Source organism: Vidua macroura, chromosome Z (genome assembly GCF_024509145.1).
Source record: "Vidua macroura isolate BioBank_ID:100142 chromosome Z, ASM2450914v1, whole genome shotgun sequence".
Classification (NCBI taxonomy): Eukaryota; Metazoa; Chordata; class Aves; order Passeriformes; family Viduidae; genus Vidua; species Vidua macroura.
This window is the reverse complement of record NC_071611.1, coordinates 46805410-46829241: the sequence shown is the minus strand read 5'-3', so window position 1 is coordinate 46829241 and position 23832 is coordinate 46805410. Positions and strand designations below refer to the sequence as shown.

Here is a 23832-nt window from a genome sequence, read left to right as displayed (position 1 = left end):
CTATTATGTATTTGAACCTAACCATTTCTCTGCCAGGTTTTGTAGCTGAAGAACCTGGGATAATTCCCAAAAACAAGCTATATTATACTTCATCACAGGAAGTTCTTAAGATTTAAAAGCTGGGTTCATATCATATTGTCCTTTAAAAGACATTTATTTCATAATGAGCAGCATTTTGCACTATCTCTGTTCATTGGAGACAGAACAATCTAACAGTTCTTTATATTGAATGCAGAAGACATTGCAGATCTATTTCCACAGGTGTTAAAAAAATTTTGACATTAATCTCTCTTCCCCATTAGATAGGTTTGTTGGCACAGGTCAGTTATGATGTCTGATAGTGCCTCAAGACAGGGACTCTGAACAAATAAATCCCTGGGCAGTTTTACACTTAGAATCCAAACTCCCTATCCCTCACATGACAGTCTGGACAAACAGCAGCATTGGGGTCTGGGGTCTTCATAATTCTGATTTTGTTTTGTTACCAGCTGCTTGCTCTGTGTTTAGCTGGTTCGCCATCCGTGTTGTAATATGGTTGTTGCATATTAGCTGCGACCTATTATTTAAAATGCTAGTTTTGTCCAGTTTAATTATTATTAATGTACATATTGTTAGCTCCAGGCTGTACTATAATCTCTGTTCAACTTACAGAGCATAGCCTTATAGTTCCAATATAGTTCAACTTACAGCCTAACAATTCTAGCTACTTTTGTCAAACAAGCACTCAACTACTTTCAAATAGTAAAAAATTTTCAATGGCAAGACAGGATGTATCTGATGCAGTAGAGAATAACTTGATTCTGCACAGAGTGGATCTAGTGCAAAATTATGTGAATATTGTGCAGCAGTCAAGCAGACAACTGTCCAGCCAACCAGGCAACTGTTCAGGACAGAAGAGTTGCTGACTTAATGTACAAAGTTCTGAAAACACTATCTATGTGTAAGAAATAGGTGCCTTTTACTAGACTAGCAAAGTAATCTAGCTTTTTGAACTTCTGACATCTTGCATAAAAGTGATTGGACTCCATACAACCTTATTAATATCTTTATATTATTAAAATACTGTTTTAGAGTTGAGCAGATGCTTGTCTTATTTCTGTATATGGAAGGTCTATATTTTATTTGATCTTTAAACTGAGAACAAGTTGTGCTTTTAAGAGAATCTTGCAGCTGATATTTCAAGTGCACTGAGAAAACACTTGAAAGATGTCTAAGCAGTGTTTGGGTTATTTGTATCAGAGAATATTATTTCTAGAAATCCTAAACTACAAATGTACCTTGGTGTCTTATTCCCATGTTTAATCCATAGCAGCAGAGTTTCACACTGCCTCTCTGTACAGTCGGTTCTACTCCGAAATAGTCTTCCTCTCTGCATGTGGTTCCCATTGTTATATGGCTCTATCTTTACGTAAAAGAAAAAAAAATACTCATGGTTGTGCATGCTGGTTGTGCATGAATTGCTTAGGCAAGGCCATACATTAAGGCAGAAAGTTATATTTTTTCTGCATATCTATGTTGTTATAGGGCAGCTGTAATGCAGCTAGAAAAGCAATTTTTTTCACGTATGTCAGTCTCATGATTAAGGATCTATACCAGTCTTGTGAACAGGAGGATATTTAGATACGACCTGAGACTTTGGAGTCTTGGTAACTTCAGGGCTTTTTTTGGAATGATGCGGTGGGCTGTTCAGTTACAAGTTTGCCTGGCATCTGCACTGTATGCACAGCTTGGAACACTCTCAGCTTTGGAAGCTATCCAAATTATCAGACTTTTGGGCACAAATACATCCAAGCAGAGAGAGGAAGGAGTATGAAGCAGTTGGAAGACCTGGAGATTTAAGGAGAGGGTGGTAGACTTGTGGAAGAGTGTATCACGTGTATACCTTTGCAGTAAGCATCTCAGTGCTATTGTAAGAAAGTTCCTCAGATACTGCCTTCAAACAAGGGGATGGACTTGCTGTTCTGCTACAGCACTGGGGTCACCATAAATGCAGCTTTCTTACTACTGCATAATAGCACACATATTACCTGCAGACTTTTCTTCAAAACTGTCCAGATGAGGAAAGACATCTGTATTACACTATTTTACGTATCCACCTTTGGGTGAACTTGCACAGCAATTGTTAGCATTAAGACTGTTGTATATATGGAAGTAAAACCTTCTATAAGCTAAATAAGGTTATGCCGTTTACTATGATTCAAATGGTCTTCTAACTCTAAATGAGAAATTAGGCACAGCAAGAACTGTATGGGAAGTCATGTAAGTATTTTAGCCTGATTAATGAGGAGAAAGGATCTAGAAAGGAAAAAGATGAAGCTGTGTTTCTCTTTTACAACATCAAGTTTGCATGTAATCTTTTAGTTTGCAATCTGATCTTATTGCCAGTTTATCGTTGTATTTGCTTGGATCACTGAAGAAATGTCTGTTTTTACAAGATTCTATGCTCCCCAGGCTCACTGACAATGAGAGAGATAATTTCACTCCGTTGCTGCCCTGTGTCAGTGTGGATGTATCCTTAACTAACAGTATGCTAGGCATGGTTTGAAAGTGGAGGAAGTGATACGAGACTGAGCAGTTGAAACAGCATAATGGTGGATTCTAGCAAGAGATATGAAAGGACTGTGGTGCAGATCTTCCTGGATAGGTCACTGTTTTTGTAAATGTTACCATTAGACAGTCTGTTTACAAGGAAACACATAAAATGTGGGTTTGGAGTAGTTGTGCATTGTCTAGGAAGTGCGGAAAATTGTTTTGCAAAATATATTCTGCTAATGACATTACAGGGATGCAATTTTTTTAAACTTTGTTTTCTAGAGGGAACAATATCTGTTAATTGTTCTGCCTGTCCTTCCTTCAATACCTTTTAGATCTACTGAAAAATGCTTGAAGGTGTATTTTCAAATTTAAAATACTTGAGTGGATGGGTCAAGGAAGCACCTATTTCTTTCTGAGGTGAAAGCAGGTGCAACTGCATTTTTCAACTTTGAGCAGGAAGTGCTGCATTGCCTGCTGTGTGAAGAGTAGTCTGCATTGCCCTATATGAAGCAGTGACACATATGGGATAGCAGGGGACTTCAATTACTGCTTGGGAATACAGGAGAGAAATGGAGGGGCAAGAAGGCAAGAACTGTTATTTGTATCAGCTTATTAGCAGTTCAGTTCTGTCCCTGTGAGTGTGTGGACTTGTAAAAACTGAAGAGCAATTCACTTTCACTAAGCACTAAAGCTTGTATGTGGGAGAATAGCTCTTGAAATCCTGTTATTAAATACTGTTGTTTTTGGTTTTTTTCCCCAGCCTCTCACTATCAGTTCACAACTCTCTGAGAAATTTAGGCACCACATTTTCCAATTTGTGTTTCAATTACCTTTTAGATGAGAGGTGTCAGTCTCTGGAAGTCACCACTATGAATGAGGCCTGTGATTCCTTCCAGGGGCAGAGCTAGTGCTGGTCTTTCTAATACTCAAATTTAGGACAAGGAGGACAGGCTCTATATACACTTTATCTGTAGGGCAGTTCTCTAGAATCATATCCTAAATTTCTGATTGTTAGCAAGGTTTTAAAGGTCCCTGATGTTTTTTTTCCTCGTATTCTCAGGAATCTGACCATGTACAGATCACTCTATTAGCATGTTTTCCAAGGCTGTGAGATTTATTTTGAACAAAAAGTGGTACTTAGGCTACAGGGAGGATTATCCTACAGGTTCTTGAATTCAATGCTTTGTGGAAGAAAACCTAAGTGGAAGTCTTTATTAATATGGAAAACAAATAAAGATCAAACTTCACAGTCTTGCTGTATGCAGCCTGAGCTTTGTCCAGGCTTCAATATCAGAAATGTTTCTGATGTCTAGTTGCCTGAATATTACATGAAAATATAATTTTTTAGGAAACATCTGCTTAGGGCATGTTTGGGATGTAAGACCTGGTGGTTCCTTGAGGTCAAAGAGAGAAAATATCATGTTTTAAAAACAACCCCAAATGTACCCCCACAAAAAATCTCCAACCAATACAACCCAACACCAACCAAACAAAATAACAGCACAACTCCCACCATGTAATATTGTTAATCATTTTTGGCCACCATGATGATTAGATGGATAGAGCACCTCTCATATGAGGAAAGGTTGAGGGAACTGAGGTTGTTCAGCCTGGAGAAGAGAAGGCTTTGGGGTCCCCTAAATGGAACCTTCCAGAATCTGAAGGGAGCCTACAAGAAATCTGGAGGGGGACTTTTTACAAGGGCATGTAGTGACAGGGCAAGGGAAAATGGCTTAAAAATGAGAGAAGATTTACACTGCATTTTAGGAAGAAGTTCTTTACTGTGAAGGTGATGAGGCACAGGCACAGCTTGCCCAGAGAAGCCATAGATGCCCCATCCCCGGAAGTGTACCAGGCCAGTTTGGATGGGGCTCTAAGCAGCCTGGTCTATCTAAAGGTGTCCCTGTCCTTAGCAGAGGGGTTGGAACGAGATGATCTTTAAGGTCCTATCCAACCCAGGCCATTCTATGATAATATAGAGTGACTTCTACTGTAGCTAGGGACTGGTCTTTTGTGAATACAAATTCTCAGAGAGGATGAAGAATTTTCCTTACTTTGTGTTGAATGTGTTAACTGTGATGTTCTCAGAGATATAGTCACAGTTTTTAAGTGCCCTTGTCTCCTGTATCTTTGCTGATGGACACATGCTGTCATCTATGATATTGGTGGACTTAATTGCAACTCACAGAAATTGAGACGAATATACGGTCTGACTTTATACAGTTATTTAAGTATGTGCCTGCCCATGGCAAGGAGATTGGAACTAGAGAATCTTTAAGGTCCATTCCAACCCAAACCATTCTATTATTTAATATTGATAATATAAATATATCTATTATTTTATAAAAAGAAATCTTTAAAATAAATATCCCCTAATAAATTCTCCAAAGGCCTGGTGGGCAGGCGAAGTCTTTTAGATTTTTTGCTTCATGTTGTTTATTATAATTCCTCTTGGATTCTTCTAGAACAGTGTGTCCTTAATCACAGTAGCCACTAAATTAGTGAAATAGTTAACAATTCTGTGCTGATGTTGCTGTTTGATCTTCTACATTTCCTTTCAATTCAAAAAAGATATTACCTCTATTTTTTCAGCGTGGTGAATTCTCATTTGTTTCCTTTTTTTTCATTCCCTTAAAATGTTTGGTTTAGTTAGATAGAGATACCTGTGAAATTATGCACTTAGGTGTCTTCTTTCATTTCTTCCTGTGGCTGCATATGCAAATCATGCTTTTGTATATGCAGATACCCATTTGAATTTGTGTTTAATATGATAATATTTGTCAGACTTTTTTAAAGACTGTAGAAGAACAAAGACTATGCCTCAACAAGTGCAAGTGAAGCTTGCAACTCAGTTAATATATAATAGAGGGATAAACCAACAGCAGTCCCAGCTTGTATTTAATTTTCTGGGGGGTGAAGTGATTATTAGGTTTTTCATCTTGTATCTGCTGATTAACTTTTTAGCTAGAGTTATGGTTTTTGATTTGTCAACTTGTCTGCTAACTGAGCTGGTACTATTTTTCTCTGTCTTCTGACTTTTAACTAACAACCTGCAAGGAAGAGCCCCTGCAAGTGTTCTCTAAATCCTTATTGACTTATTTTAATACCTGCACTTCTATTTGCGTGTTAAAGTTTATTTTGCTTGATGCTACTGATGTCTCGAAATACTGCTACTACATGTACAAAAATAGAAAATAGTATCATATATGTATGGAATGCTATAGAACAGACATGAACAGAGCAGGAATCAGTAGTTGTAGGAGCTCATAGTCCACACTCAGAATGTAGATCTTGCATTCTGTCAAGAGATAAGCCACAGGTCTTTGACAATAAACCTGACAAATGCAACTGGTTTCGATATTAATTTGGAATCTGGATGACTACCTTCTGGGGATTCCTGATAACCGTGTTTTCAATTTGAAGGACAGGATCTGTGACTAAGGTGGCTGGATTTGACAGAGCAGGGAGCCAAATTGAATGTGTCCTACTCCAAAGGTCATCCTCTGTGTATGAATGCTGTCTTTAGCTGTGCTTAGAAAATTTCAACATGTTGCCATTCCTCTGATTGTGTCCAGGGAAGATGTGGGGAGTACAGTATTAGATCCTGGATAATCTAACTAGCTGAGACTTCTAGGAGGGATGCATTGGTAGACAATGGATGCTGTCCATTATCTTCTACTTTCTGTCCAGTGTTTGTCAGTCAATAACATGAAAGATCAGTTTGGAGACCAGTCAAACAACTACCAGATGACTTCCAGTCATTTGCCTTGGAAGTGTGCTAAATCAAAGCAGGAAGGGTCGCTGCATGCAGGCCCTAACCTAGGATCTCCTGTGCTTGCCTTGGTCTCTGAACTGTAGAAAACAAATGCCTGACTGAGACCAGTTTTCTGGGCAGTGCTTGAAAGACTGTTGGAAGAAATATAAACAAACAAAATGCCTCTTTCTGGAAAGCTAATGATTTCTGCTGAACACAGGAGCACATTGGTTATCACATAGAAAGACCTGCTCCTACATGCCTGTGGGGAAGAGGTGTTGCAGTATGGTGTTATCACAGTGGATCTTCCCTGTGTGGCATAGAGGTGATCAAGATCATGATCTGCAGAACCCCCACTGCACATGCAAGGCATGTACCTGTGATATTTGTGTAACATTGGCACACTTTTTCTTTCTCAGGATAGCATGAAAGGGGTATGAGAGCAGTGTATTAATACCATCTATCATAAAGCAAGTGTTTTGTTTAACTAGAAAATTCATGTACTCAGAACCTTCTATTTCATCAAAAGTTTTTTCTGTACTTTGTCTAACCAAGCATAGAGGCTTGGAAGGTGAGCTCATTAAGCTAAAAGTAGCTTATGTGGAGATGGCAAAAAGACTTGCAGACTAGGAACTCTTTTTCTGGTTGAGATCTCTGAAAACAGGAAAAATAATCCTCTGAAATAGGGTTGTCAAAAGGAGTTCAGACATTTACAGTAAGTATATTATAGTAGAACTAGCAATCATACTCATTTGGGTTTTTTTTGAAAGAAGTAGAAATACTTGAGGCTTTCTTTGACAGCTCAGCATTGTAAATCCACTTGTAATAAGATATACAGTTCCAGGAAAGGTGAAGCAGGCTGCTCTTTCTGCCTGAGTGCTGAAAAGTGGGTTTGGGATTTGCTGTGGAACAGTGTTGTTTAGGTTGGAATTTTTTGGGGGGGTGGGTTTTGTTTGACAGCATCTTTTAAGTATAATTTTCCTCCTAGTATACTTTGGACAAATGGAGAAGAAGAAATGTCAAATATCTGTGCTAAGTCTACTTTCTGTTTCATGTTCTAGTACAGTTATGCAAAGGATTGTTGAGTACTATGTCAGCATTTGCAAAGGAGAGCAGCACAGAGCACATGCAACCACCTAGCAGGTCTTGACAGGGTCGGAGCAGAAGACTACATATATGGTATTTCATCTGCATCACTTTTGGAAATAAAACTACCCTTGTGACTAGGAGAAATTACTGCTGCATGTTACATATTGTTGTCTTTGTCTCAAGTGTGTGCAGCTGCTGTCACTTGATTTGCTGCTTGGGTATATGTTGCCAGGCGGGGGGAGGGGACTTTTCCCCTTTGTATTAACTGTTTTTCAAAATAATGAGGGAGTAATTTTGGACACCAAGTGAAAGAAAGAATTATGTTTTCCTCTCTCGATGATCCATGTCAGTCTGGTGATTTCTGGTCAAAAAAAAGCTTCCAGTCACTTTAAACTGAGTGGAGGAAAACACAAAAACCCATAATTAAAATGTCAATCTTGGTAGTAAAATAAGCAAAATAAGTAGTATAAAATTGCAATGTGCCAGTGTTACAGGGCCTGAGTAATGACTCTGAAGTGTGTTAGACGCTTTGTTTCCTAATCTAAAAGGAGATCTCTGCCTTTCATAATAGAGTGCTCATTTATCCCATGGTAGTTGTGCAGGTGTTTGATCCGTGAATACTTGTGTGTCTGGTTTTTCTTCTCTGACTGGTGGGATATGCTGGCAGCAGGAGACAGAAGCAGATGCTGCCTCAGTCTCTTAGCTGGCAGTGTATTCCTGGTTCTTTGTTGAAAAGATTGAAACTGTTGGAATAGCACTGTGCTGTAAGTCTTACTAGTGCTTGTCTTAAAAATGTAAAGTAACTCAGTTGAAAAATCCCTCGTAAATAAAGTAAGTAGTCAGGGCAAAACCCTTTAGGCTTGCCCTGCTTTGAGTGATGAGTTGGATAGGGTGATCTCTTGTGGTTCTTTCCCACCTGAATAATCTTATGATTTTTTAGGGATTCTGATGTTGAAGCCTGCCTCTGCCTGCTTTTGTTTGCTCCACACTCTTTTGCCTGCTGTAGATTCTATCTCTGTGCTCTGCAATAATTCTCATATGACGATTTCTGCCTTTGACCCAGTCTGCTTGTCACATTCCAGAAACAAAGATTAGCTCTACCACTTCAGCTATAGGGAGGAATGATTCCTATGACTTGAATTGACTGATAAAAAAACTATAGATGGGACCTACAGAGCATAATGATTTTGCAGTGGTCAGGAAAGCGTACTAATGTAAGGTCAAGTGTGAGATTTTCTAACCTTCAGATTTTTTTAATCTCCTAGTGGAGAAAGAAAATGTGTTCTGACAGATAATTTCTTTTTGCTATATTTGGTCTCAGTTCACAAAATATAAATAAAAATAATGTTCCTTTGAGAGAAAGAATGGCACAGGTGGGTTTGGGGATTTAAGTTTAGCCAAGAAATTTGTTTTGTGTCTTGTTTTTTTCAATTTGAAATTTTTCAAATTTTTTTTGTGTCTTTGTCTTTTCATAACATGAAAAGGCTTCTTATTAATGCAGTGAAAAGAGTAGCCTTAGAATATTTATTTTAAAAATTTCTAGCAATATATTCAGTTGTAGCTCTTAAACCTTAAAAGCAGAGAAGATGAAGTATGTGAAAGGGAAAGAGTGTTTTTTTCCTGAATATTAGCAGACTTCTCTGATAAGATTTGCACTGGATTGAATTTGCTGACTGGCTCTTTTTAATTTGTCCATCCCAATTATTCCATTGCTTGTGCTAATCAGAAATCCTTTTGACACGGAGTCTGCCTTTATGAGGTTTCTGGTATAAATAGGAGCTATTTATTCTATTTCAGTACCATTTAGTAACTGATCTGTGGCAATTGTGTATTTATCCTCTGAACCAAGACTGTACTTTGAAGATGGCATAGGATGCAGCCAAGTGAAACTGGTTTTATTTGCTGATAGGGTGTCATTGCCTTCTGCTTTGCACATCTGACTGGAGACTTCAGTAACAGTTACCTTCCTGTCTTTCAGGTATTGATAGCTGATGACTACTCAGATCCGTTTGATGCCAAAAGTGAGTTGAACAGAATGGGAAAAGGGGAGAACACTGGCTATATGGAACCATACGAAGCCCAGAGAATAATGGCTGGTAAGAAATGACAGTTGCACGTGTGAGCTCCAGTTGCATGGCAGTTCACCTGTATATTATAGCTGCTATGAAACAGAAATGTCGTTTGGCATGGGAAACAGTGTTTCTGAAGATGCTTAGGTTGGCAGCAGCAAATGCCATATAAGCACTGCATTTTCCTGCATGTGCCTTTATACCCAAAAATACCACTCTATACCTCGCTTTTAAATATAGAATTTTTGTACTGTCATGTGATAAGATGAAAAAATAAGAGCAATGGGAGTTGGAGTGTATATTGCTCCTCTTAGCAATATGAAGGCTGTCGTGTGTATGTGGTTGAGATGGCCAAAGCATGACATTGTGTTATTCCACTTAAAAACAGTTGATCAGCTTGTTTATGGACTTTTTTCCTCAATCAGATTTGGACTTCTTAGTGTTGGAGGAGGGCTGCAGAGCTACATCTTTCTGTAGCTTTGTCTTTCTTTCCTTGCTTCTCTCATTTTTTTTTTACCAGTAGTCAAAATGAGACACTATGGGATGCCTGTGAACCTTTAATTGCTATTCTCAGTAGTGTCCTTCCTTTTCTGTCATGTAGGGAAATGGTTAGTGGTGATGTTGTTGTATGCCTTGGAACTATTTAAACCCCTTGTACCGGCATTATGCAACTCTATTTTTCGTGTATTTTCTTTATCAGGATCAATATCCTACTTCTTGGCTGTACAGTCTGTAAAATGTTCTGAGGTATTGGGCCATATGTTTTTAATTTGTGACAATTTGACCAGTCAACACATATCTTTGTGCAGATCAAATGTACATTTCTTGGATTTGTACAGCAAGTCCTTTTTTTCTCATTTTGTGGTAAAAGTCACTCTTGTGCCCGGTTAAGTTGATTGTATGCTTTCCTTTTCTATTGGCAGCTCCTGTTTTGGGCCCTCAGGAAAGATTAATCAGTGGGGGAAGATGAGGCTGTTGGATGCAAAGATCCTTTTTTCATGCAAGTGTTCCTATTTTTCTTTTCTTAAAGCATTTCTGAAGAGAGACACAGGAAATGACATGGAAACATTTCTTTGGAAGTTTTCAGTACCTTATAGCTCCCTTATATACCTGGGAGCTGTTACTTCTCATTAGTGTAAATCTATTAATTATAAGTCAAGGAATTTCTCAGAAAATCAATTCAGTCCAAATAATTTCTTGCTCTTTATACAGCAGTGATGAGCACTTGTAATTTAAATTATTAAGTTTATAGTGCATTGGCTTGTTTCTTCCTGCATTTAGGACTGGAGTTCGTTCTCTCTTCTTTTTCAGATTAGTCATAACAAATAAGATATTTAGTGGATGATAATGGATGGCTTAGCTGCAGTAAGGGACAGTAGGTTTATGAGCCATTGCAATTACAAGACATCCTTTTGCCTAATGGGTGCTTGGTGCAACTGATAAGCTGTTATATCTGCTCCATGTCATTATAAAGGAAACATGAGGAGCTCTCCAAGATTCTAAAAGGCACTTTTGAAAATAGGGTTTAATTGATTATAATGATAGAGCAAGTGTTCTGAATATTCATGTGACTGAGCAAGTAGAAGATGATTGATATACCTGTGAAGATGTTCAGTGTTTTGAGATATGGGTATTTAGTTTCCAGTCATCTTGTCCTAATGTGGATAGAGCAAGTCTCCCCATAAACCTCCATGGCATCAGGTTATGTTGACTGTATTCAAGCATTTAGTTTTATGTGTGGGGATTTTGTTATTGCTCAGGTGTTGCCTTTGCACTTTACTTGATAAATAAAAATCCAAAGGCATATTGTCGGAGAGTTTTTAAAGGTTCTGTTTATATTATGTATCTACTGCTTCTGAAGAAGACCTTTTGACTAAAGTTTTACTTGCCTCAAAATATTTACTGCTTTGTTATGTTTGTTAGTTTTGTTGTCTGATGAATAGAAGAACATCTGATGGCTATCTGTTTAGCCTGACTAATCTGATTAAATCATTCTGATTGCATTTAAAGTGGCTTAATCCTAGAGAGCAGGAATTTGCATAACCCAGCGGAATGCACTGTAGGAGAGACAGAAAATAAAACAGCTTTTTATCAGTTATTCCATGTTTACTGGTGTACCTTAACTCTTGAACTCTGGAGACCCAGTGTAAGGGTAGCTGAAATACAGCCCTAAAACTTTCGTGCATGGTACGTGCTCCTTGAGTTAGTAGAGGATTAGGCAAAAGCAGGTGTCCATGTGAAATAAGACCCTGTGATTTCAATATGAGAAAGTAAGCTTACATCTGAATAGAAATGCATGATGTCTGAAGTAACTAATATTTTTATTCAGAGCTTATCCTTTCTTCGTAAAAGTTCTATGGTCTTGCAGTTGTCAGGCAGTTTGTTCTGAGCTGATGTTTAATTTAAAAGAATAGGCAGTCCCTGAGTTGATTTATTTCAATTAATTATTGAATGGTCTATCTGTTCCCATGCTATCTGTGGTTAGAATTGAGTTCAGTCAGGCTTGAAGTTTCTTCTGCTGATAGTGCCCCCCAAAAATCCCCAGATTTGTGGTTGTGATGACTGGAAAAAAGAGCAACCTTTATGACAAGGTTTGGAAAGGCTTCTCAAAGAAAGACTTGACCTGAGGCTAAGGTAGAGTATGTTGATATGAATGCATGTTGTTAAGAAGCTATCATCTTTTGTGGCTGAGCACACCTGCTGTGGTATTGATATTCATAAGTGTCTGTCCTGTCTACAGGAAATCCATGACAAAGGTTCAGAGAGAATCCCTGGCAATCCAGTTCCTGAAGTGCTGTATGGTGGGAATCTCAGCTTGGCTAGGTGTGCACCCAAAGCCACAACAACAGATGTTGCATCTTTGCCTTGTCCACAACCTCTTTGGAGATTTGATGTCCCAGAGTAACTACATGAGCATAAAGGAAGTTTTCTGTGGTATATGATGTGAAGTATCCTGGACTATGCATAGAAGAGATAGCTATCTCTATTGCTGTCATGGCATGCTTGATAGCAACAATGCTGATTTCTAAGGATCCTGAGTAGTAGGTGGACCTTACTTCTTCCCTGGTGTCAGTCTGTAGTTGCTGCAGTGACATGTGGCCTGTCACAGAAAAAAGCATGTACTGCTTTACCTAGACTGTAACCAAGCATCACTGCTTGGATCAGGTGTAGGATGTTCTTCATACTTGAGAGAGAGTTCTGCAGAGAAGCAGTGGCTGCAGATGCTGCATTTGAACAGAAGTGAATGGCTGAGATTAAATGTGAGAGTGATGGTGATCATAACATCCAGGCCTCTCTGTCATCCATTCCTCTCAGGGAATGCTAGGGGAAGAGAAGTTAAGTTCCACTTGAGTATTTACTCCCATCAGCCTGCACTGAATGTCAAATTCTGGAGAAGGGTCTGTTTGTTTTCTGTGGTAATCCCTTACCTGAGAGGAGAAAAGGTTTCCTTAATTCACGGATATGACTATGGCAATGGTTGGGGAAAATGTGTGCATTTTTTTTCCTTTAAAATCCCCTAAAAGTCAGAAGGCCCTATTCTAGCTATAGCCTTACAGTTGTGCCTTTCCTCTTTCTCCTGACAGCTGTGCATGTTGACATAGCTCTTCCAGGCATCTCTGCCTTTCAGAAAAAATTAACACCAGTCCTCAGATTGCATGAAACATTTGCAATTAAATGCCAGATCAAGGCTGCCTATACCACAGCCTTCTGTGTGCTGCATCATGGAGTAAATCTAAAACTTGCCTTTAGAGAAGGATCCAGTTTTGGATCATTATTCAAATGGAGATATGCTGCTAGGCAATTTGTTGCACAAACAATTGTGTCATTTTAAGGTATGATAAGGAATACTGGCTACAGGGATTGAGTTAATAAATTGCATCTGTTGTCCTACTTGGTGCTTGGATTTGAAGAGAGCATCTTGCTTCCAAAAGAAGATATTTTATGCCCTGAATAACCTCTAAAGTTACCCTGATCAGAACAGTTTATGATCTCTTGAGTATGAATCCCCTGGCATGATAACCCCTAGTATGAAACTCCTAGCAGGTACTATAATATATAATTCAGCTTACTTAAACAACTGTAAAATTAAGGTCATTTTAAGTCTCAAAATATTTTGAAACCACATCATGAAAAATGGCTGGGTAAGGGGTGGGGGTGTTTGGTGAGAGAGGAAATAGAAAGCATTATCGGGATATGATGCCTACCTTGAGAAAAGTATGTTGGCAAAATCACTTCTGTTTTTTTCTGGATCAGGAATTGTATCTTCTGTTCTTTAGAATGGTCAGGGAAGGAGAAGTAGGGGAGGTTAAGCCCTTGAGTTAGGACAATGATTTGAAAGGCGAGTTAAGCATGTGGTGCATCAGTGCCTTGATTTCTTAGAGATCTAGGAATGCCTCAGGTCTATGCCCGGACAGTCTTGATATACATCATGTTTTTCCTTTGCTTTTATAGGTATGACCTAGGACTGTGCCAGAGACATCAGCTTCTTTATGAGGTTCTGGCCTCTAGGTGATGCATCTGCCTCAAGGATGTGGTAGCCAGGGAGTAAAAACTCTCCTGTGTCTCAGAATTCTGAATACTTAAATGGGTAGCGTTTCTGCAAGCAGTTGCTTTCCCTGAGATGTAACATACCATGTGGTATTCCTCATGGGGCAAATGCTTGTGTGCAGACTTAAGAAGGCTGTCATAGGACTATTGATAAAATATACACTGTGCCTTTGTTCTGATCAGGGTTGCTTGAGAGGGTCCTCAGGGCATAAAATATCTCCTTTTGGACTAAGTAGGTGTTACAGGAGGAAGGAATTCAATTTATTACTGATGCATTTCTCACAAGAGTCTAGTCACACAACTGTCCTGGGGACTGGGCATGTTAGATCTTGTAGGTGGGATGTGCCAACCCATGAGATCAGGGAAAGTGCTCAATGTGCATTTGGCAAGTCCCAAATCGACACAGAAGCATGCTTCCACTACTCCTTGAACACTGGAAAATCTATGTAAGTCACAAAAAGGCTTCTGGCCATAAATGGAAAGCTGAATTCAAGTTTCAAAATGAACAGATGAGCTTGTGTGCATGCTCCAGGGTTAGATGAGTGATGTGGCAGAAGGATCTGTGTAATGGACCTGAACAGCTGGAATCTATTCCTAGGGATGTTCTAGAGCATTAGGATCATGTTACAGAGATACCTGTTTTCTTGCCTGTGTTGTTCAATGCTTTCATCAACCTAAGCAATTACACATTTGCTCTACTAGCGAAAGAGAGCATAAAGTAAGGGAAGTGTGTGATGAGGAAGAGCAGGGTTTTCATCTAGAGGGGCTTTAATGAATGTGAGCATTTTGTCAACCTAATGGTAGGCTGACAAATAGGGAGGTCTTTTAAAATTAAACAAGGGATTATTAGAGAGAATTCCAAGAGAAAAATCACAGATTTGTTCATAGGCTTACAATATTAGCATCCTCTTCTTTTCTTCTTTTTCTGTGTATTTATCATACTGTCTCCACACAGAACAGCAGTGAGGAAGTCTAACTAGCTCATAGTTAGAGATTTTGTGCTTGGCCTTTTTTCTCTGAGGATGCAGGAAGTTGAGACTCCTCTATTGGTGCAGACAGTGCTAGAAGAGTGTAAATGCCTTCTTTCACTTCACTGTTTCCTTCTAGGGACTGAGGTAAGAGTCCATGGCTGCATCACAATGGAATCTCTAATGCATGAGAGGCAGCCTAGCAAAAACAGTGCACCTGCCTTAACTGGGAGCTTCCCATGGACATGCTGGGAGAAGTAGCTCAGTCTTCATGCAAGCTATTACAGAAATGCTGGGAGTATGGGGAAAACAGCATTCCCATGAACCTGGACCTACTTCAAAAGGTCTTGGGTGTCAGTTTCCCTGTAACTAGAAAGGCTGTTTTTTTGTTCAGACATGTAACTTCATCTGAATAGTCACTAGAGCACATTGGTGGTGAGTCAGATCTTGTAAAATTCTTTACCAGGTGGCCTCTGGCATTGTTGCTTGTTGGCACCGGGTTTGCAACTGCAAATAATATAAGAAGAGCAATGATAATTACTTTGATAAAGACTTTGATTAGGATGCCTAGATTAGCATGTACAGCATGGGAAGTTTAGGAAGAATATTTTTGGCCTATTGAAAATCACTGAGCCTAGCAAGTTAACCAGATCTCTAAGCACTGTAGTGGCTCTGTGTAAGGTTTGCTGTCTGTCTGTACTGGAGCATGGCAGACAGCTGTAGCAAACACAGGAGAAGCAGTGTATTTGTCCACTAAGCTCAACAGCTGGCATAATTTTCAAAAAAATTTAAGCTCCTTCTCTTGTTCCTACATTTGTGTGTTTCAATTCTAGTTCTCTTTGAGGGTCTAACAATAGGCTAGCCATGACTGGAAATGAGCCCCAAATGAGAATCGATCCATTGTCAATGCACTTCATGTGGTATTGTGAATTCCTCATTAGCACCATTATCATCTGGTTTCCAGATGACATAAATAGACTACATACTGGTCATTCTAGTAGAAAATTTTTAAGATTTTTTTTTTTCTTTAAAAGTGTGGAAAAGTGCAAGGTAACTCTTCACTCTTTAAATTCAATGTGTATGTGCTCTCATCTCAACATTTGCAACGTGGAGAGCCACGGGGTAGGATTTGAAGAAGATCAGTACCACACAGAAGTAAGTTTGTGATTGGTAAGAAGATGGTTTTATTTACATATTGGGAGTTTCCTGTAGAGCAGCACTAGAAATCTTGGGGAGCTCTTCCTAGAAGTGACAAAGGAGGGATGTCTGATGTGTTCTGAGCATTCCCCATCATTTGGAGCATAGTGCTAGTGTTACTGTCACCTTCTGCTATCCTGTAGTGCGAGATTCCCTGCAGCTTATGAGAAGTGAGGACATGTGCTCTGAACAGCTGTGCTTCTTCTTTAAAGTATGCTAGATGCAATGTTAATTAGAAACCTCCTGGACTTCAACATCTATTTCAAGTTGTTTCTTACTTAATTTGGAATTTGGACAGACATTCTATTGGGCAATGATTTAAAGGAAAGAAATCGTCTAGGAACAATTACAGAAGAGAACTTCTTCCTTGGCATTAGGTCTAATGTGCATAAATTGAGTAATGTTTGAAATAGTGCTGGACCTGCTTCAACACAAGTCCTTGAGTTCTCTGAGCAAAGCAATAGACCTCACACGTGCTGTGAAACCCTACCAGTTTAGAAGCATGTCCAGTTGCCAGGATCATCAGTACTTCTCTTTCTGTCTTCATGAGCAGTTCGTACCCCATCAGTGATTGTAAGAAGATAAAGCCAGAAAGGGGAGAGCCTAGTTTCTCATGAAGTGAGAAACTGCAATATGTTATGGTTGCTACAATTAGGTGCATCACTGGGCTGGAAACCAGCTGTGCATAAAATGAATACAATTTCTTTCTGTTTAGAGATGTCTCCTCCCCTAGAAAGATTTAAGGTGTCCTCTTTAATGTTTAATACGACAAGTTTAAATTAATGTTTGTTTTGTTTGTGGGGTTTTTTTCCTGTTTCAACACCTTAATCTTGCTCTTTTGATTTGATATAGTTTGGAAATGGACTAAATGTGAAACTTAAATCACAAGCCTGAATAAAAATTGAGTTTTTCACAGTTTCTTGACTCTTGTTCAGGTTTAAGACAAAGTTTATGCCCAAAATAATAGAAACAAGATGTCCGGAACTTTGGAAATGTACATCAGAATTATAGTAGACTATTTGAGGATGCATGTTGAAGGACTGTAACTTCGTTCGTTCCATTTCCTTGCTCACTATCTGATGAATCTGGCCTATGTACTTGTATAAAAACCAAAGTGAAGGAATGGATGTTTGGGAAAGAGAAACTAATGAGGTCAAATGCTATTTACCACTTGCCTGCAGTCTGGAAGACTGGTTTTGGCAAAGAAGCAGAAGTTTCAAGCCACTTTTCATGAAGATGGTTAGTTTGACAAAATCTATCTGCTTTCCTAATACAAGCAACATGTGTAATGAATGCAGGTGCTTTTTCCCTGGTGCCTACCTGTGCTTTGCATGCAGCGTTGCCTGTGGCATAGGGAGTTATATTTGTGTTTCTTAATATGCTGCTTTGATTCTATGTCTGTTTTTACCTGCCAGTTACCACAGGTCTTCCCTCTACTCTATCCTTCTCATCCTCAGATAAGTTTCAAGATTTTGGACTGCTTTTCCTAAGAACAATGATGCTTTTAATATAGGATGTGAATTGGCTGTCCCTTCAAGACAGCAATGCTTCTGGCAGCATGGCAGCAGTTTGAGTAGCACTGAGGTCTGTGTGATCCAACAGGATCGGTAATTTTAGCACTCCAGCAGCTGTGTCTTGAGAAATATGAAAAAGAGATCTGTGACCCTAGAGTGAAAATAATTCAGTAAATTAGAATATTGGTATTTTAGTTACAAAGGTGAAAGAGCTACTGTTTCCTCATTTTGTGTCCTGCTGACCAGTTCAAGTCCTTTTGATCTCCCTCCCATCCCACCTCTACCTTCCTACCCCCAGATCCTACCCTCTAGTACCATGTATGTTGAATTTGAAGGTGTCTCACTTCTCTGGTCATCTAGGGGTATAGAAAAGATATACTTCATCTTGGTGCAAAGGATTTTCTTAGGTAGAACATACATGAACGTATATGGCCATGAAGGGATCTTCTGTCTGCCCTGTGTGGTGTGAGTTGTAAAAAACCCTTAAATTGGGTAAAGTAAATAAAAAATGAAACTGCTTTGCATTTTCCCTTGTAATCAGACCTCTGTAGACTGTGATTCCTTCTGATTTAATCAGTGTACCATCTGTTCCTTCCATGCCTGGAAAGGCTTAGAGGCAGTGAACACAAACTGAAACAAGAGGTTCATTGAATACAAGGAAAAAAAAAATCTTACTATGAGGACAGTAAAATTGTGGAGAAGGTTGCCTAGTGAGATTGTGTAGTCCCCATCTTTGGAATTTTTTAAGACTGGACTGAGAAACCAGAATATGAACGACTTTGTCTGACTCCATATCTAAAACCTGCTTTGGGTAGGACATTGAACAAGATGACTTCCACTTCCTGAGATCTTATTTAACCTAGCTTATTTTATGATCCTGCAACTGATTTGTGAAAGTGAGAAGTGGCAGTGAGAGTCAGTATGTCCCAGACTACTGGAACCCATGTTTGTTTAGTCTCAGTCAATTTCCAGCTTCACCACCATGACAGTATAGTCCCAATACTAACCCTTTTAAACTTTATCTCTGGGAGGAAACAGTCTGCTGAAATGTAGCTTGAGCAGGGGCTTATGCACAAATATTCCAGTTTTGTGGAGGTAACTCTAGATGGGCAGAAACCATGCTGAAAGCATGTTGTTGCAGCAAGGAAGTCTGACTCTTGACAGCTGTTCACTATCACTTTGTGGGGAGAGGGAGCAGCGGCTGAACAGGTGGGCTTCCAGACTGCACTTGGCCTGTATGTGCACTTCTGGACTCTGTTGGCAGGAATTCTGGGTGATTTCCAGGTGGAGGTATGATGGAAGTATAGGTGATACCATTGTGGCCTGCCACAGCAAAGGAACACTGTAAACTGATTTTTGGGTCTGAGTGGGAGGAGTGTTATTTTATTAGGTAGGGGGACATCAGAGATACATCTTGCAAGCTTATCAGTTCAGCTCTCAATCTTTTCAAGCTGGTGCCACCTCTGTTGCTTTTTGCAACATGGCTTAAAAGCAGAATGTGGAGATTTTGTTACACGAATAATCAGCAGTGTGTAGGAGATGTAGACTGCTGTTGATGAGTTTTACAGGGATTTGTTATATGGAGATGTATTGGTGACACTAAAAGAAAAAATGAGACATGCACTTGGGACAAAAAATGATACAAAAATCCCTTGTTATGCTTGTATGTATCTCCAATTATGCTTTGTCTTCCTTTTCTCTTTCCTCTTATTCTTTTGCAAAGAGGCTTTTAGTCAGAGGAAATGTGAAAATGTTTAGCATGTTAATAAACAAACTAGTGTCAGGATGACAACCATGGGAAATTGATATTTCTAGATTACCTGGATTTATTGTTTTTTAAAGGCAAATAGTGGACATAACACATGCTGGCAAGTCAAAAGGAATTTCTACCCTTTCCCCAGCTAGCAGTGCTCAACTCAAAGGTCCTACTTGGGGGGGTTCTTTATTTTTCCTGCACTAAACTAGTGAGAATTTTTTCTCAGAAGAACTTTCTTAATCATTCTTTCATATTATACTCTCACTTAGTCAAATCACTTTGGGTTTTTTATCTGCACTGTACAGAAGAGTTAAATAAGCTCAAAAAAGCTGGTGCAGGAAGTATTAGTTAAGCATGAGGTAAACAGAATAGTTCTTTGAAGGAACAAGATACCCTTTCAGCTCTGATATTTTGCCATCTTTGTTGTGCTTAGCTTGCTAGTAAATGAATAAAAGTTTTGCCTGCTGGTTTTACAACCACACTCTGAAAATCCCTAGTGGCAAAATATGAGTGAAACCTTCATTAAATGAAGTCTGTTTCTGACATCAGCTGTAATGTAGTAACTACAGTTTCTCCTGTGCCTTTTTCAGTTAGGGAACCCAAACCAGATGAGTGCTTTCATATCCTTAGAAGTAAACGAGACTTGAAGCGGTTAGTTCTGTGTCTACTTTTGCCACAGAGACTGTACATCTTGCCATATCAGTGTACTAACAGTTTAATGGCTGTGGCTTCACACCAGTGTCATAGAATGAACTTAAAACTTCAGTGAGAAGTGGTGAGAAACACAATTTCTGTGCTCTTTGCATTTTATGTAGAGTGGGAAAAACGTACAGCTTCTCTCTTTCTCTAATTTCTGGCTATGAAGAACTCTGTTTGAAAATGCTCCTTTGGAGGAGCTCAAACATCTGTGCAAACCCAGCTGTTCATTGTCATTCCGGCTAAAATTATTAGAGGCAATTGTCAGGAGCAGCCTGTTCCTTCTGGCTGAGGTCAGGTAAGCCTCATCTGGTTTTGGTTGTACAGTCGAACAACAGTTGTACTTGTCTGGGATAGGCTGCAAGACAGAAAAATGTAAGCTTTTTCTAAGCAAATCCTGCAGAAGCAGTTAGGGCTCTAATGCAGCCTGAGATTGTCTTGAAGGTGTCTGCTGCTGCCTCAGTTGAAATAGAAAGGGAAGAGTGAAATCAAGTTAAAAGAAAAGTCTTGATGAAAAATAAAAATATGTCTTTCATATATACTCTTGATTTTGTATTATATTTTTGCTGAGTAGCACATACTATTGCTCTTTTCTTTGGCTGTGACATGCACCATCACTGAGATCCTGGCATCATGGTAGAATATAGAGCATAACAAAAGACAGCCTCTCCTAACTATTTTTTAAAGGATCTTTTTGTGTCTGTCTATTAAAACAAATAACAAAAAAACACAGCAAAAAATACAGCCTTCCACAATTGTCTCCATGGGTGTGGTTTTGTGCATTGTAAACGTTTCTGTGTTCCTTGGTTGGTGGTTTAGAGATGCATATTGGAAAGTAAGAGTGTAACTGGAAAATTTACCAGAAAATGTTGACTCAGTTGTATGCATCAGGATCATGATTGCAATGAATTTTTATAACAGGACATTTTCTGCCTTGACCTAATTGGAAAATATTAAGTATTGCTCTTACAGATTTGTGATACTTCCATTGCAAGAAGTGAAAAAAAGTACTGATTTATTGTTTGCACATGACTGTCATTTGCTTTCTTAAAGCACCTGTTCTTAATGATCCTGTGCTGAATGCTAGCCACATTTATTTGCTGTTATATATCAGTGTAAGCACAAATGCTCTTGAGTGATGATGTGATAGACTGTATATTGCATACATGCAAACACTGGTGCATGTTCTGTACTGTTATATTGGTCCTGTCCAAGAGGAAAACCTAACACTGTGTAATTGACAGATTACTCTGCAAGTGAGCTTCTAACTAGGAATGGATATCCAATCAGGGTTTACCCGAGTAGTAAAATAACTACAGATAAATCTGCAAACAGGGGCAAGGTACTGAATATTAGCAGCTGCATAGCTCAGTGCAGAGTATTTGAAACTTACAAATGCTAGACACAAGTTTCTCCTTCCATCAATCCCTTGCTGACCTACTTGACACAATGAGTAAAGAGATCATAGGCCAAAGAGGATGAATTGAAACATTTTCCCAGTAATTTCAGTTTTCATATCCCTGTCACTTTCTCTGTTTTGTCAGCTGTCATTTATTTAATGCATGCAAGGCCTTGGGTTGTGATAAGTAAAATCTATGGTTGCATTTAATGACAACTGAGCAGCTTTCTTCATCTAATCATGAGAAGGTAGAATTCTAAATGAAACCATTTTTGTCTCCAGAGCTGCACAGCAAATGCAAATCATTTGTTATGTCTACATTAATGATCCTTACAGCATGTAAATTTACATTGGAGTTTAACATTTGGAGTTATATTTGAAAGCTTGTTATGTCCAAGAAGTGTTGATTCATCTTCATTAGGTGCTTAGGTGCTGATCAGTGTTGCTAGATTATCCCCATAGCTCAGCTTGAATGACAGAACAGAAAGATTGGAACTAGGACAATGCTTCCCTTAGGGAAAACATGTAAAAGTGGGGAAAATTGCAAATAACCAGGGTGCTGATCTCTGCTGCTTGCAACTTGCCAGTTGGAATATTGCAAATGATCACTGTGGCAAATAATCACTGTGGCTGTTCCTTGCAGTGAACAGGAGAAAAACCAGATGGTTTAGTATGCAGATGCTGTGTGGCTTTTAAGTCCTGCCAAAGGAGAAAACAATACTGATAGTGCCTGCTCTTCCTGGAATGCTGTTTGGGGAAAGAGGAGGGAAAGAGCTCTTGCAAATGCATCAGATATTGCTTCCAAAGCTTTGACTTTGCTTTTTCTTAGCATTTTCTTTGCAAAAAATACTAATAAAGATAAAATAAGGGGCATTAGTTACCAGGAAAATTTCAGGCTATGTTTTCAGCTGGCAGTTGGGGATTTTTGAGGGGTTTTTTTGTTGGTTAGTTTTCGTTTTTTTTTAATCATAGTGACACAATCATTCACATGCTGGATGAAAACAATGCACAATTCACATTTATGTGTTCCTCTTAATGATGTAGCCACCAGATCTATGGAATAAATCTGTTGTAGGAATTAAGTAGCAGTTCTTCTCCCTGCCTTGTCTTCTCTATGGCAAATGCTAGCAGGTGGCTAAAAGAAGATAACATGTATCATCTGGCTGAGAATACATCTCATCTGAGTTTGTTAAATTAGATATGGCATTTCTTCTGGCTACAAAAATCTACTGCCTTACTATACCATGTAAGTTGTACCTGTAGGGAATTTCTTCCCACTATTTGTATCACAAGGAGGAAGTCTGGAGGGAGGCCTCTATCTACTTATCCTTTTCTGCCCTCTCCCACATCCCTAGGAGGCTGTGCTCAAAGTCAGTAACATGCAGAAAAGATAAGTACCTTCTCCATAATTCTCATAGAATTAAACCTCCAGCTCTCAGGAAACAATTCCCTATTTTGTCTTAGTTGTATAAACTGCCTTTTGCTCACATCTGGTTATTCCTTGCAATATCATCCCAAGTATATATATATATATATTTTGAAAAAAAAAATTAAAAAATAATTTTGATCAGTGCATATCTCATTTGTTCTTTTGAGTAATCTTTCAGCAGACTCTCACAGGCAGACATGATGCAAGAAAATATCTTCCTTCTATGTGAGTCTTGAAGAGCATTTAAATTATGAATGATTTCTTCTTCCACTCCTGCCCTCTCTCAAGGTGCTTCCTGTGAAGGTCAGATACTGTGTTCATGAAGAGCACTAGCAAGGACATGGGGGGCATCAGTAGCAGGCATGAGCAGCAGGACTGATCTAATTGCAGGAAACAGTCATATTCACTACAAACTTCTCTGTCCTGACATGGTACTGTTTTAGCTTGCTTAAAATAGGCATTTAGACCTTGGTCTAGGATGGCTTTCAAGGAGAATTTGTTCTGTTTGTGCTAATCTTAAAGCAAATCTTTTGGGATGCTGTAGTTTGTCCTGGGCGGATGAAAACCCTTGTACTGACTAGTGTACATGGAAATCCCAGCGCAGCGTTCTGTTTCCCAGAGGGCTTATGTTCCCTCTTAACACAAGAAATGAATGTTCTTTTACACAGCTTGGAAGTTTTGGAGTATGAAATTAGGATATTGAATTTTTTGGCTTGCACTGTTACCACTTGGATTGCTCTGTTTAGGCCATGAAACAATGATCCTTGAAACCTAATGATCAGTACTCCAGGAAGGTAAGAAAACCTACAGGTTTTAAACCAGGAATATAGCACTGTGATGTAACTTCCTGTAGCAGCATCTGGAGCTGGCTCTTGGTC

At 39.0% G+C, this 23832-nt stretch overlaps 1 protein-coding gene across 1 annotated transcript in view; it reads left to right on the top strand.

Annotated features, from left to right (window-relative positions):
- Positions 1 to 23832, top strand: part of SHB (SH2 domain containing adaptor protein B) — a 57988-nt gene that overhangs the window by 3928 nt on the left and 30228 nt on the right. The window contains exon 2 of the mRNA XM_054004259.1: positions 9357 to 9474. Coding sequence (XP_053860234.1) covers positions 9357 to 9474 — 118 coding nt within the window. The remainder of the gene's footprint in view (positions 1 to 9356; positions 9475 to 23832) is intronic.